General features: G+C 44.1%; 1 protein-coding gene across 5 annotated transcripts in view; it reads right to left on the bottom strand.

Moving 5' to 3' along the window:
• Positions 1–12063, bottom strand: part of ADGRE3 (adhesion G protein-coupled receptor E3) — a 60989-nt gene that overhangs the window by 26296 nt on the left and 22630 nt on the right. For all 5 annotated transcript variants that reach the window (XM_033200803.1, XM_033200805.1, XM_033200804.1 and 2 more), the window contains 3 exons: positions 10758–10941; positions 6568–6687; positions 2153–2337 (listed from right to left, as the gene is read on the bottom strand). In XM_033200803.1, the coding sequence (XP_033056694.1) occupies positions 2153–2337; positions 6568–6687; positions 10758–10941 (489 nt within the window). The remainder of the gene's footprint in view (positions 1–2152; positions 2338–6567; positions 6688–10757; positions 10942–12063) is intronic.

Genomic DNA, 12063 nt, shown 5'->3' with positions numbered 1-12063 from the left:
GATGCTGTGGTTACGGGCATGAACCACTGCACCTAATTTCTATTTTATGTGGCCACCAGGACTCCCAATCAATAACCGCAGCTCTTTTGGGATTTCATGTAACATAAAATAAAGCAAAGTTCCCTGGGAATGACAGTTTCAAGAGATTTCATTGGTTTTAGAACCTTACCCCAACCATGGGAGTAAAAAAAAAAAAAAAACAAAAAACAAAACCAGTGGAGTCTGAAGCTCACATAATGTTTTTCCCTAAAGTCTCTCTAAGCCAAATGTCCCTGGTTGTTGTATAATCAATTTTGTCTCTGACTCCCTTACATCACAGTAATTGCTCATGCGATGAGAGGCATGGTATAGGAAAGAAATGTCATGAGGAGAGAGATTAAAATTAGCCTTTGAAGCCGGGTGCAGTGGCTCACGACTGTAATCCCAGCACTTTGGGAGGCCAAGGTGGGTGGATCACCTAAAGTCTGGAGTTGGAGACCAGTCTGTCCAACATGGCCAGACCCCATCTCTACTAAAAATACAAAAACGAGCCAGGCGTGGTGGCACTCGCCTGAAATCCCAGCTACTTGGGAGGCTAAGGCAGGAGAATCGCTTGGGCCCGGGAGGTGGAGGTTGCAGTGAGCTGAGATCGCACCACTGCACTCCAGCCTGGGCGACAGATTCCGATTCCAAAAAAAAAAAAAGAAAGAAAGAAAGAAAGAAAATAGAAAAGAGGCTGGATGAAGTTCATACTTATTATTTCAGGGTTTTAAGAAGTTGAGGTGGGAGGATTGCTTGAGGCCAGGAGTTTGAGACCAGCCGGGACAACATTATGAGTTCCTCTTGCTACCAAAAGTAAAAAAATTAGTGGGGCGTGGTGGCACACACCTGTAGTTCCAGCTGCCAGGGAGGCTGGGGAGGCTGAGGTGGGAGAGTCCCTTGAACCTAGGAGTTCGAGGCTGTAGTGAGCTATAACTGTGCAACTGCACTCCAGCCTGGGCAACAGAATGAGCCCCTTTCTCAAAAAAGGTAAAGATATAGGTCAAATTAACTTTAATAGGAAATTTTATTTAACCCACTATATTCAACATAGTATCTTTTAAATAGATCAGTATAAATTAATAAATATAATCAACATAGATATTATCAAGGAGATATTTGACATTCTTTTCTTCTTTTCTTTCTTTTTATTTGAGACGGAGTCTGGCTCTGTCGCCAGGCTGGAGTGCAGTGGCGCGATCTCCGCTCACCGCAACCTCTGCCTCCCGGGTTCAAGCGATTCTCCTGCCTCAACCTCCCAAGTAGCTGGGACTACAAGCACGTGCCACCACGCCTGGCTAATTTTTGTAGTTTTAGTAGAGATGGAGTTTCATCATGTTGGCGAGGATGGTCTCGATCGCTTGACCTCGTGATCCGCCCATCTCAGCCTCCCAAAGTGCTGGGATTACAGGCATGCCCTTTCTTCTTTTCTGTTTTTGTGTTTTGATTTACTTCTTTTTAAAAATTTATTTTTAATTTATACATTATAATTGTGTATATTTATGGGATACAGTGTGATGTTATAATTTTTGTATTTGCATACAATGTGGAATGATTAAATCTAATTCTTTTTCTTTTTTTTTTTTGCATTTATTCTTATTGGTTCTCTGAACTTCCTGGATCTGTGGTTTGGTGTTTGACATTGGTTTGGGGAAATTCTCAGTCACTTCCCTCCCTCCCTCTTTTCCTTCCTTCCTTCCTTTCCTCTTTCTTTCTTTCTTTCTTTTCTTCTTCTCCTTTTTGTTTTTCTTCTTCTGATAGTGTCTTGCTCTGTACTCCAGCCAGGAGTGCAGTGGTACAGTCATAGCTCACTGCAGCCTCCAACTCATGGGCTCAAGCGATCCTCTTGCCTCAGCCTCCCAAGTAGTTGGAACTATATGAGCATGCCAACAATCAAGCTAATTGTTTTCTTCTTATTAAGTCTTCAAAGGCTGATTTACAAGATGTAAATCTGGAATTACTGTCTTCAAAATCTCGATTCAGACCAGCCACATTTCAAATGCTCAATAGCGACAGGTCCTCCTGACTATAACCCTGAACAGGGCGGGTCTAGAACCACAGCCTGGGATGATACATACATTGTTTGGCCTGCCTCCTTGAGACCTGGCAAGCTCAAATCACACCTGTGACCCACCTTCACGTGCTGGAAAGTCAGCGTCACAGACTTGGAGAGAGACACGTTCCTTTTGGGTCCAATAGCAGCACTCACTACCTGAGAGTTCAGAAACACTCGCTCTTTCTCATCCGTCTCTTCAAAAAAAGTTGCATTTATGATGTTTCCAAGAGAAGAATATGAGATAAAGGCAACGGCACTGGGACCTGAGGAAACAGAAAAATTGAATCATTTTTCTTTTCTTTTCTGTTTCTTTTCTTTCTTTTTTTTTTTTTTTTGAGATGGAGTCTCGCTTTTGTCGCCCAGCCAGGCTGGAGTGCAGGGGCGTGATCTCGGCTCACTGCAACCTCCGTCTCCCAGGTTTAAGTGATTCTCCCGCCTCAGCCTCCACAGTAGCTGGGATTACAGACATGCACCACCACGCCTGGCTAATTTTTTGTCTTTTTAGTAGAGACGGGGGTTTCACTATGTTGACCAGGCTGGTCTGGAACTCCTGACCTCAGGTGATCCACCTACCTTGGTCTCCCAAAGTGCTGGAATTACAGGCATGAGCCACCGCGCTTGGCTAATTTTTGCATTTTTAGGAGAGACAAGGTTTCACCATGTTTGCTAGGCTGGTCTTCAACTCCTGACCTCAGGTGATCTGCCCACCTTGGCCTCCCTGTGTTGGGATTACAGGTGTGAGCCACCATGCCCAACTCAAAAACTGAATCTTTAAAAGCGTCTCCAAAGCCAGGCAAAGTGGCACTACCAGTGACTTGGGAGGCTGTAATCCCAGTGACTTGGGAGACTGAGATTAGAGGATCATTTGAGCCCAGGAGGTTGAGACTGCAATGAACCATGATTACACCACTGCACTCCAGCCTGGGTGACAGAGCAAGATCCTGTCTCAAAAAAAAAAAAAAGTGAATTGTATTCAGTGGCATTGAGTACATTCACAATGTTTTCATCACCTCTATGTCGTTCCAAAACATTCTCATAACCTCCAAAAGAGAGCCCATTCCCATAAGCAGTCCTCACTGAGCCCCTGGGAACCACCAATCTGCTTTCTGTCTCTATGAGTTCACCTGTTCTAGACATTTCATATACATGGAATCATACACTGTGGCCTTCTATATCTGCTGTGTTTCATTCAGCATCATGTCTTCAAAGTTCATCCATGTTGTAGCATGGATCAGTGCTTCATTCCTTTTTCTGACCAAATAATATTCCATTATATGGATATACCACCTTCTATTTATCCAGTCTTTCACTGATGGACATTGAGTCATTTTCATTTTTTGGCTATTTTGAATAATGTTGCTGTGAGGACAGTGTGTTCTTACGTGTATTAATTTTTTTTTTTTTTTTGAGACAGAGTTTCCCTTTTTTTTGCCCAGGCTGAAGTGCAATGGCGTGATCTCAGCTCACTGTAACCTCCACCTCCAGGGTTCAAGTAATTCTCAGCCTCCCGAGTAGCTGGGATTACAGGCACCCAGCACCACACCTGGCTAATTTTGTATTTTTTAGTAGAGATGGGGGTTTATCCATGTTGGTCAGGCTGGTCTTGAACTCCCAACCACAGGTGATCTGCCTGCCTTGGCCTCCCAAAGTGCTAGGATTACAGGCCTGAGCCACCGCACCCGGTCTGCCATTTTTTAGAAGAGTTGTTCTCAGCTGGAGCTTAAATCCTGTGATCTCTGGAGGGTTCGTTATAACAGAGTGCTGGGGCCAGGCAAGGTGGCTCACACCTGTAACCCCAGCACTTTGGAAGACTGAGGGAGTGGATCAGCTGAGATCAGGAGTTCGAGACCAGCCTGGTCAACATGGTGAAACCCCCATCTCTACTAAAAATACAAAAATTAGCTGGAGGTGGTGGTGCATGCCTGTAATCCCAGGTACTTGGGAGGCTGAGGCTGGAGGATCGCTTGAACCTGGGAGGCGGAGGCTGCAGTGAGCTGCGATCACGCCACTGCACTCCAGCCTGGGCGACAGAGTGAGACTCCATATCAAAGACAAAAAACAAACAAAAACAAAAACAAAACAAAACAAAGAATGTTTTCATACAAACAACCCACTTTTTGCATTTTGTGGGACCATCAAAGTCTGGTAACGCTGAGACGATGAATAATAATTATTTCTTCTTACAAAGGCTGTAGGTACTATGGACACCCTGGCTTGAATCCCTGGGATTCTTGGTTTCTTTTTTTTTTCTTTTTTCTATTATACTTTAAGTTCTAGGGTACATGTGCACAACGTGCAGGTTTGTTACATATGTATACATGTGCCATGTTGGTGTGCTGCACCCATTAACTCATCATTTACATTAGGTATGTCTCCTAATGCTATCCCTCCCCCCTCCCCCTCCCCACAATAGGACCCAGTGTGTGATGTTCCCCTTCCTGTGTCCAAGTGATCTCATTGTTCAATTCCCACCTATGAGTGAGAACATGCAGTATTTGGTTTTCTGTTCTTGCGATAGTTTGCTGAGAATGATGGTTTCCAGATGCATCCATGTCCCTACAAAGGACACGAACTCATCCTTTGTTATGGCTGCATAGTATTCCATGGTGTATATGTGCCACATTTTCTTAATCCAGTCTGTCACTAATGGACATTTGGGTTGATTCCAAGTCTTTGCTATTGTGAATAGTGCCGCAGTAAACATATGTGTGCATGTGTCTTTATAGCAGCATGACTTATAATCCTTTGGGTATATCCCCAGTAATGGGATGGCTGGGTCAAATGGTATTTCTAGTTCTAGATCTTTGAGGAATCGCCACACTGTTTTCCACAATGGTTGAACTAGTTTATAGTCCCACCAACAGCGTAAAACTGTATGCTGATGAACTCTGCTGTGAGCATCGGTGGCTCTGCCTGGGAACTTCCATGGGTGTGAATTTGTGTTTGGCCTGCACAGAGGACAGGCTGGAAGAGCTTGAAAGTTCAGCCCCCAGAACAACCCTCCACCAGTGATAGATCAGAGCAGATGGACAGACATCCTAGCTCCCTCTCCCTGAATGGGCAACTCAGTGGGATTGCGCCTCAGGTATCCCAACAGCAACCTGCTCACTCAGGTACCTACCTCATTGACTGCCTTTTCTTGCCTGTCTTACTTTACCTCTTACCTACTGTGATGGTTCATTTTACATGTCCACTTGGCTAGGCTGTGGTCCCCAGACATGTGGCATGGATGTTGCCGTGAAAGTGTTTTAAAGATGAGATTAATGTTTAAATCAATAGACTTTGAGTAAAGCAGATTGCCCGCTATAATGTGGGTGGGCCTCGTCCAATCAGTTGAAGGCCTCAAGAGAAAACAGACTGAGGTCTCCTGAGAAAAAGGGAGTTCTGGCCTCAGACTATCTTTGGATTCAAGCTGCAGTATCAGCTCTTCCTTGTGTCTCCTGCCTGCCTGCCCACCCTGCAGATTTTGGACATGTCGCCCTTCCATAGTCACGTGAGCCAATTCTTTAAAATGTCTCTCCGTGTCTCTCCTCATCTCTTTCTTTCCTTCTCTCTCCCCATCTCTCCCTTTCCATCTCTCTCTCCCTATTTCTCTCTCCCCATCTCTCTTTCCATCTCTCTCTTTCAATCTCTCTTTTGATCTCTCTCCACATCTCTCTTTCCATCTCTCATCTCTCTAATTCCATCTCTCTCTCCTATCTCTCTCTTTCCATCTTTCTCCCCATCTCTCTCTTTCCACCTCTTTCTCTTTTGATCTCTCTCTCCCCATCTCTCTCCCCATTTCTCTTTTTCCATCTCTCTCTCTCTCCATCCCTCTTTCCAACTCTCTGTCCCCATCTCTCTCTTTCTACCTTTCTCCCCATCTCTCTCTTTTGATGTCTCTCTCCCCATCTCTCTTTTTTCATCTCTCTCTCCCCATCTCTCTTTCCATCTCTTTCTCCCCATCTCTCTCTTTCCATCTCTCTCTCCCCATCTTTCTCTCCATCTCTCTCTCCCCATCTGCCTTTCCATATCTCTTTCTCTCCATCTCTCTCATCTCTTGCTCTCTCTCTCCATCTCTCTCATCTCTTGCTCTCTCTCTCTCTCTCTCTCCTTTCTTCCCACACCCCCACACACTACGCTCTTTAGCTCTTTAGTTATGATTCTCTGGAGAAGCCTGAGGAATATACCCACTGTTGTTCCTGAGGATCACCTCCCAAAGAAACTTCTCACACTTCTTTCAGGATTTGCTTCTGTGTGAACCCAAACTGGGACACAGGGAGAACAGCACTCCCCTCCCCTCCCCAATTGCAAAGAAGTCCCTCCCATACTGAATGATAGAAAACCTCCATTTTGGGAAAATGTCTTTTTTTTTTTTTTAAAGGGAAAATCTTCAATATCACAGTTTGAGGGTAACAAGCCCATTAGGGGAGAGCCCAGTGGGCTTGTTTCCCCACGCCTCACACAATGACATGGCTCTGTGTGAAGGATTCTGAATGCAGCATCACGTGTACCTTGTGTGTCTCCCTGGATGACGTCATTGCAATGGATGTCCATTGAGTTCATTTGTACGTTCAAGTTGAATGTCTGTCTTTCTTCAGAGCAGTTGTCTGTAATCACTCGAGTTTCAATAGCTGGTAAGAAAAGCAATGGGCAGGCTTAGTGATATGGTAAGAAGCTATAAAAATATGCATAGGAACGGGACACGGTGGTGCATGCCTGTAGTCCCAGCTACTCAAGGGGCTGAGGCAGAAGGATTGCTTAAGCCCAGGAATTCGAGCCCAGCCAACACAGTGAGATGCTGCCTCCAAAAAAAAAATGTTCATAGCAACATAAATGGCTCACATACACTGAATGTCTAGGATGTGTCGGGCACTAAACTAAGAGCCTTACACATGTCACCTTATAATAACCTATAACCTCACGAGGGACCATTCTATAGATGAGGAAACTGAAGTCAGAAGTTATGTAAGACTCTAACTCCTGAAACCAAGTTCTTAACTAACAGCTCCTAGCATACACCTTTGAAGAAACAGTTCTATTTCTAGGAGTTTATTCTCAGAAAACGATTGTGGACGGAGGGCAGATTTAGCTACAAGAAAGTTCATAGCAGCTTCAATGATAATGGTTTATCATTGAATTATCTAGATGTTCAACAAGAAGCAATTGATGAAATAAGTGATGACATGGGCTGGGCACAGTGGCTTACGCTTGTAATCCCAGCACTTTGGGAGGCCATAGTAGGTGGATTGCTTGAGGCCAGGAGTTCAAGACCAGCCTTGCCAACATGGTGAAACCCCATCTCTACTAAAAATACAAAAATTAGCTGGGTGTGGTGGCATGTACCTGTAACTTCAGCTACTTGGGAGGCTGAGGCACGAGAATAGTTCGAACCGGGAGGCAGAGGTTGTAGTGAGCTGAGATCGCGCCACTGCACTCCAGCCTGGGTGATAGAGTGAGACTCTGTCTCAAAAATAAGTAAGTAAGTAAGTAAATAAATAAATAAGTGATGACATATCCCTATGGTGGGGAACCAGGCTTCAAAGAAAAATAAAGTCACAAATGAATTGCAATCAAGAAAAACTCGTGAGAAAAAAGGTAACCATGTGAGTGATGGATGTGTTAGCTAATTTGATTGTGATTATCATTCCACAATATATATCAAGTCATCCTATTGTACACCTTAAATATATACAATTTTATTTATAAATTACACCTTAATAAAGCTAAAAAAGTTAAGCTCTCGAAAATATGTATCTTAAAAGCAGACAGCCCAAGACTGGCTGTGAGTTGGAAATTGTTGAATTGGGTGATGGGTACATCCGGGATTTTATTCTCCTATCTCCTTTTGTGTGTATTGAAAGGTTAAAAAAAAAAAGAAGCAAGCAACAAAATAGCACATCAAGAATGACACTATTTTATGGCTGGGTACAGTGGCTCATGCCTGAATTCCCAGCACTTTGGGAGGCTTAGACCGATTGATTGCTTGAGGTCAGGAGTTCGAGACCAGCCTGGCCAACGTGGTGAAACCCCATTCTACTAATATACAAAAATTAGCTGGGCATGGTGGCAGGCGCCTGTAATCCCTGCTACTAGGGAGGCTGAGGCAGGAGAATTGCTTGAACCCAGGAGGTGGAGGTTGCAGTGACCTAGATCGTGCCACTGCACTCCAGCCTGGGCAATAGAGTGAGACTCCATCTCAAAACAAACAAACAAACAAACAAAAAAGAATGACATTTTAACATTCTAGAAACTATTACTGGCTTGTCTAATACCGACTCTCAGTTTTTGAACAGTTTACAAGTATTTAATTGTGTATTAATGTTTTTGGCCTACTGTTTCATTCATTTAGTATGTTTTAATGAATAGAAATTCTTGAGCTCAGTATAAGTGAATTTATTGTTATTATTATCATTATTATTGAGATGGAGTCTTGCTGTTTTGCCTAGGCTGGAGTACAGTGGTGCGCTCTCAGCTTACTGCAACCTCTGTCTCCCGGGTTCGAGCAATTCTCCTGCCTCAGCCTCATGAGTAACTGGGATTACAGGCATGCACCACCATGCGTGGCTAATTTTTTTGTATTTTTTAAGTAGAAACGGTTTCACCATGTTGGCCAGGCTGGTCTCGAACTCCTGACCTCAGATCATCCATCTGCGTCAGCCTTCCAAAGTGCTAAGATTATACGCATGAGGCACTGTGCCTGGCCGAATTTATTATTATTATTATTATTATTATTATTATTATTTTTCGAGATGGAGTCTCGCTCTGTCACCCAGTCTGGAATGTAGTGGTGCGATCTTGGCTCACTGCAACCTCTGCCTCCGAGGTTCAAATGATTCTCCTGACTCAGCCTCCTGAGTAGTTAAGATTACAGGTGTGCACCACCACACCTGGCTAATTTTTGTATTTTTAGTAGAGACAGGTTTTCGCCATGTTGGCCAGGCTGATCTTGAACTCCTGACCTCAGGTGATCTGCCCACCTCGGCCTCCAAAAGTGCTAGGATTACAGGCGTGAGCCACCTCACCCTGCCCACAATGTTAATTTCATCATCCATTGTATTATCGCTTGTTACTCTATTATTTTTATAAAACCTTAATTTGACTTATTTTTATATTATTTAATATTTTCCAAATTAAACTATGTGTTTCACATAAAAAAGAATGACACTATTTTAGTAATATTTCATAATACTAAAGAGTGGAAAGATAGAATAATCATAATTATAGCAATTACTACTGTAGCTTTTTTTCTTTTTTAAAAGTTTGAGTCGTTTAGCTTCTGAGGTATCCTAGTCCTAAGTGCATTACATGCACTTTTATTATCTCTATTAAATTTTTTTTCGAGACAGGCTCTCACTCTGTTGTCCAGGCTGGAGTGCAGTGGTGTAGTCTCAGCTCACTGCAGCCTCAAACTCCTGAGCTCAAGCGATCCTCCCACCTCAGCCTCCCAAGTAGCTGGGACCACATTTGTGCACCACCATGTCCAGCTAATATCCCCATTTTATTGACAGGAGAATGAAGCCCAATGAAGTGAGGGCACTGGTCTCAGATCAAACAATTAGGACGTGGCAAAATCAGGAGAGATGAGATTTATTTGTATTCTGGAAAATGGTTTAATTTTGAACCAAAGTATCCAGATGCCAGTTTTCCAAAAAGAATAGGCACTGAGTTTTTCAAAATCTGCTCTTTTTTTTTTTTTAGGTAGAGTCTTGCTCTGTCACCCAGGCTGGAGTGCAGTGGTGTGATCTAGGCTTAATGCAACCTTTGCCTCCCGGGTTCAAGTGATTCTCCCACCTCAGCCTCCAGAGTAGCTGGGATAACAGTCACCAGCCACCACGCCTGGCTAATTTTTGTATTTTTAGTAAAGATAAGGTTTCACCATGTTGCCCAGGCTGGTCTCAAACTACTGGCTTCAAGTGATCCCCCCACCTTGGCTTCTCAAAATGCTGGGATTATAGGTGTGAGCCACCCTGCCCAGCCCAAAACTTTTTTTTTTTTTTAAATGAGGCAGGTTCTTGTTCTGTCATCCAGGTTGGAGTGGCAATGGCATGATCCTAGTTCACTGCAGCCTCAAACTCCTGGGTTCAAGCCATCCTCTCCCTCAGCCTCCTGAGTAGCTGAGAGTGCAGGTACAAGCCACTGCACCTGGCAAATTTTTAAATTTTTTTAAAAGGATGGGGTCTCGCTATGCTGCCCAGGCTGGTCTTGAGCTCCTGGTCTCAAGTAATTCTCCCACCTCAGCCTCCCAAAGTGCTGGGAATACAGGTGTGAGCCATCACGCCTGGTCCTCAAACTACATTTAAGTGAAAATTCCAGACCTGGGATTGGAAACTATTGGCAATCTTCTGAATAAACAACTTTATTAGGTATAATTGATGTCTAACCAACTGCACATATTAAAGTGTACAGTCTGGTGAGTTTTGTTGGGTGCATACACCTCTGAAACCAACACCACAATCAAGGCAGGAAGATTTCCACCACCCCTAATAGTTTCCCCAGATTTTCTCATGCCCTTGCCACCCCTCCTTCCTGCCCCTCGCTGTCACTCTAGATAAGTTTGCGTTTTCTAGAATTTGTATGCATTTATGTAATTTACATAAACGGACTCATGTGGTCTATTCCATTATTTTTTTTCTAATTGCCTAAACCAGATCCCAGCTGCTAACCAGTCCCCAGTGTGTATCAGGCCTCATTATTGTCTTACCCACACTACTGTTTTGGATTTTCTGGACTTTTTGTTCTGGAGCTTTCAAGGCAGTTTCTAGAACTTTCAATTCCACATCCCGGAGAATAGTGGTAGCTGTGGATGAGATTTCTTGCCTCCCTTCTGTTCTCCATAAAGTCTGATTGCTGAGAAGTGACTCAAATGTGTCCACAATCTTTTGCAGCTTTGAAGACATAAAGAATTTTCATTTTTTAAAAATGTAATCTGGTAAGTCCCATATCCAAAAGAGCAGTAGAAAGCATGAGAAAGCAGGCTCTGGAGCTGGAGGAACCATATTCAAATCCTGGCACTTCACCATGTCCCAGCTGTGTGACCTGGGGCAAGTCGCTCAATCACTCTGTGCCCCAGGACAGGAAAAGGAACTCCTAGGGTTTTCTGGAGAATTAAATGAGTTAACAGATGCTATGCTTTTAGGACAGTGTCTGTACCTGGTAAAAGCTATATAAAGGTGAGTCATTATTATTATTTTTGAGACAGAGTCTTGCTCTGCCGCCCAGGCTGGAGCGCAGTGGTGGGATCTTGGCTCACTGCAGCCTCCAGCTCCTGGGTTCAAACGATTGTCACGCCTCAGCCTCTTGAGTAGCTGGGACTACAAGTGCAGGCCGCCATGCTTGACTAATTTTTTTAATTTTTTTTTTTGTATAGACAGGGTCTTGTTATGTTGCCCAGGCTGGTCTGGAGCTCTGGGGCTCAAACGATTCTCCTGCCTTGGCCTTCCAAAGTGATAGGATTATAGGAGTGAGCCACCGTGCCCAGTTGGGTTAGTTATTATTAACATTTTTTGCCAACAAGGTAGTGATAAGTTTGTTAGAAATAGACCAGTCGTTCTCAATTAGGGGGTGATTCTTTTTTTTTTTTTTTTTTGAGACGGAGCCTCGCTCTGTCGCCCAGGCTGGAGTGCAGTGGCCGGATCTCAGCTCACCGCAAGCTCCGCCTCCCAGGTTGACGCCATTCTCCTGCCTCAGCCGCCCGAGTAGCTGGGACTACAGGCACCCGCCACCACGCCCGGCTAATTTTTTTTGTATTTTTAGTAGAGACGGGGTTTCACCGTGTTAACCAGGATGGTCTCTATCTCCTGACCTTGTGATCCTCCCGCCACTTCCAAAGTGCTGGGATTACAAGTGTGAGCCACCGTGCCTGGCCTGAGGGGCGATTCTTCTACTCCCTCCATAGGGCACATGTGGCGATGGCTGGAGACATTTTTGGTTGTCACTGTCACAGCAAGGGAGTGGTTGCCACTATTGAAGCAGTGTCATTGTTTGGGGCAAATACCTGGAGTTTGTCA

This window comes from Trachypithecus francoisi, unplaced genomic scaffold (assembly GCF_009764315.1).
Source record: "Trachypithecus francoisi isolate TF-2019V2 unplaced genomic scaffold, Tfra_2.0 Lachesis_group5, whole genome shotgun sequence".
In the NCBI taxonomy this organism is placed as follows: Eukaryota; Metazoa; Chordata; class Mammalia; order Primates; family Cercopithecidae; genus Trachypithecus; species Trachypithecus francoisi.
Note: the sequence above shows the minus strand (reverse complement) of the source record. Positions and strands in the feature narration are given on the sequence as shown.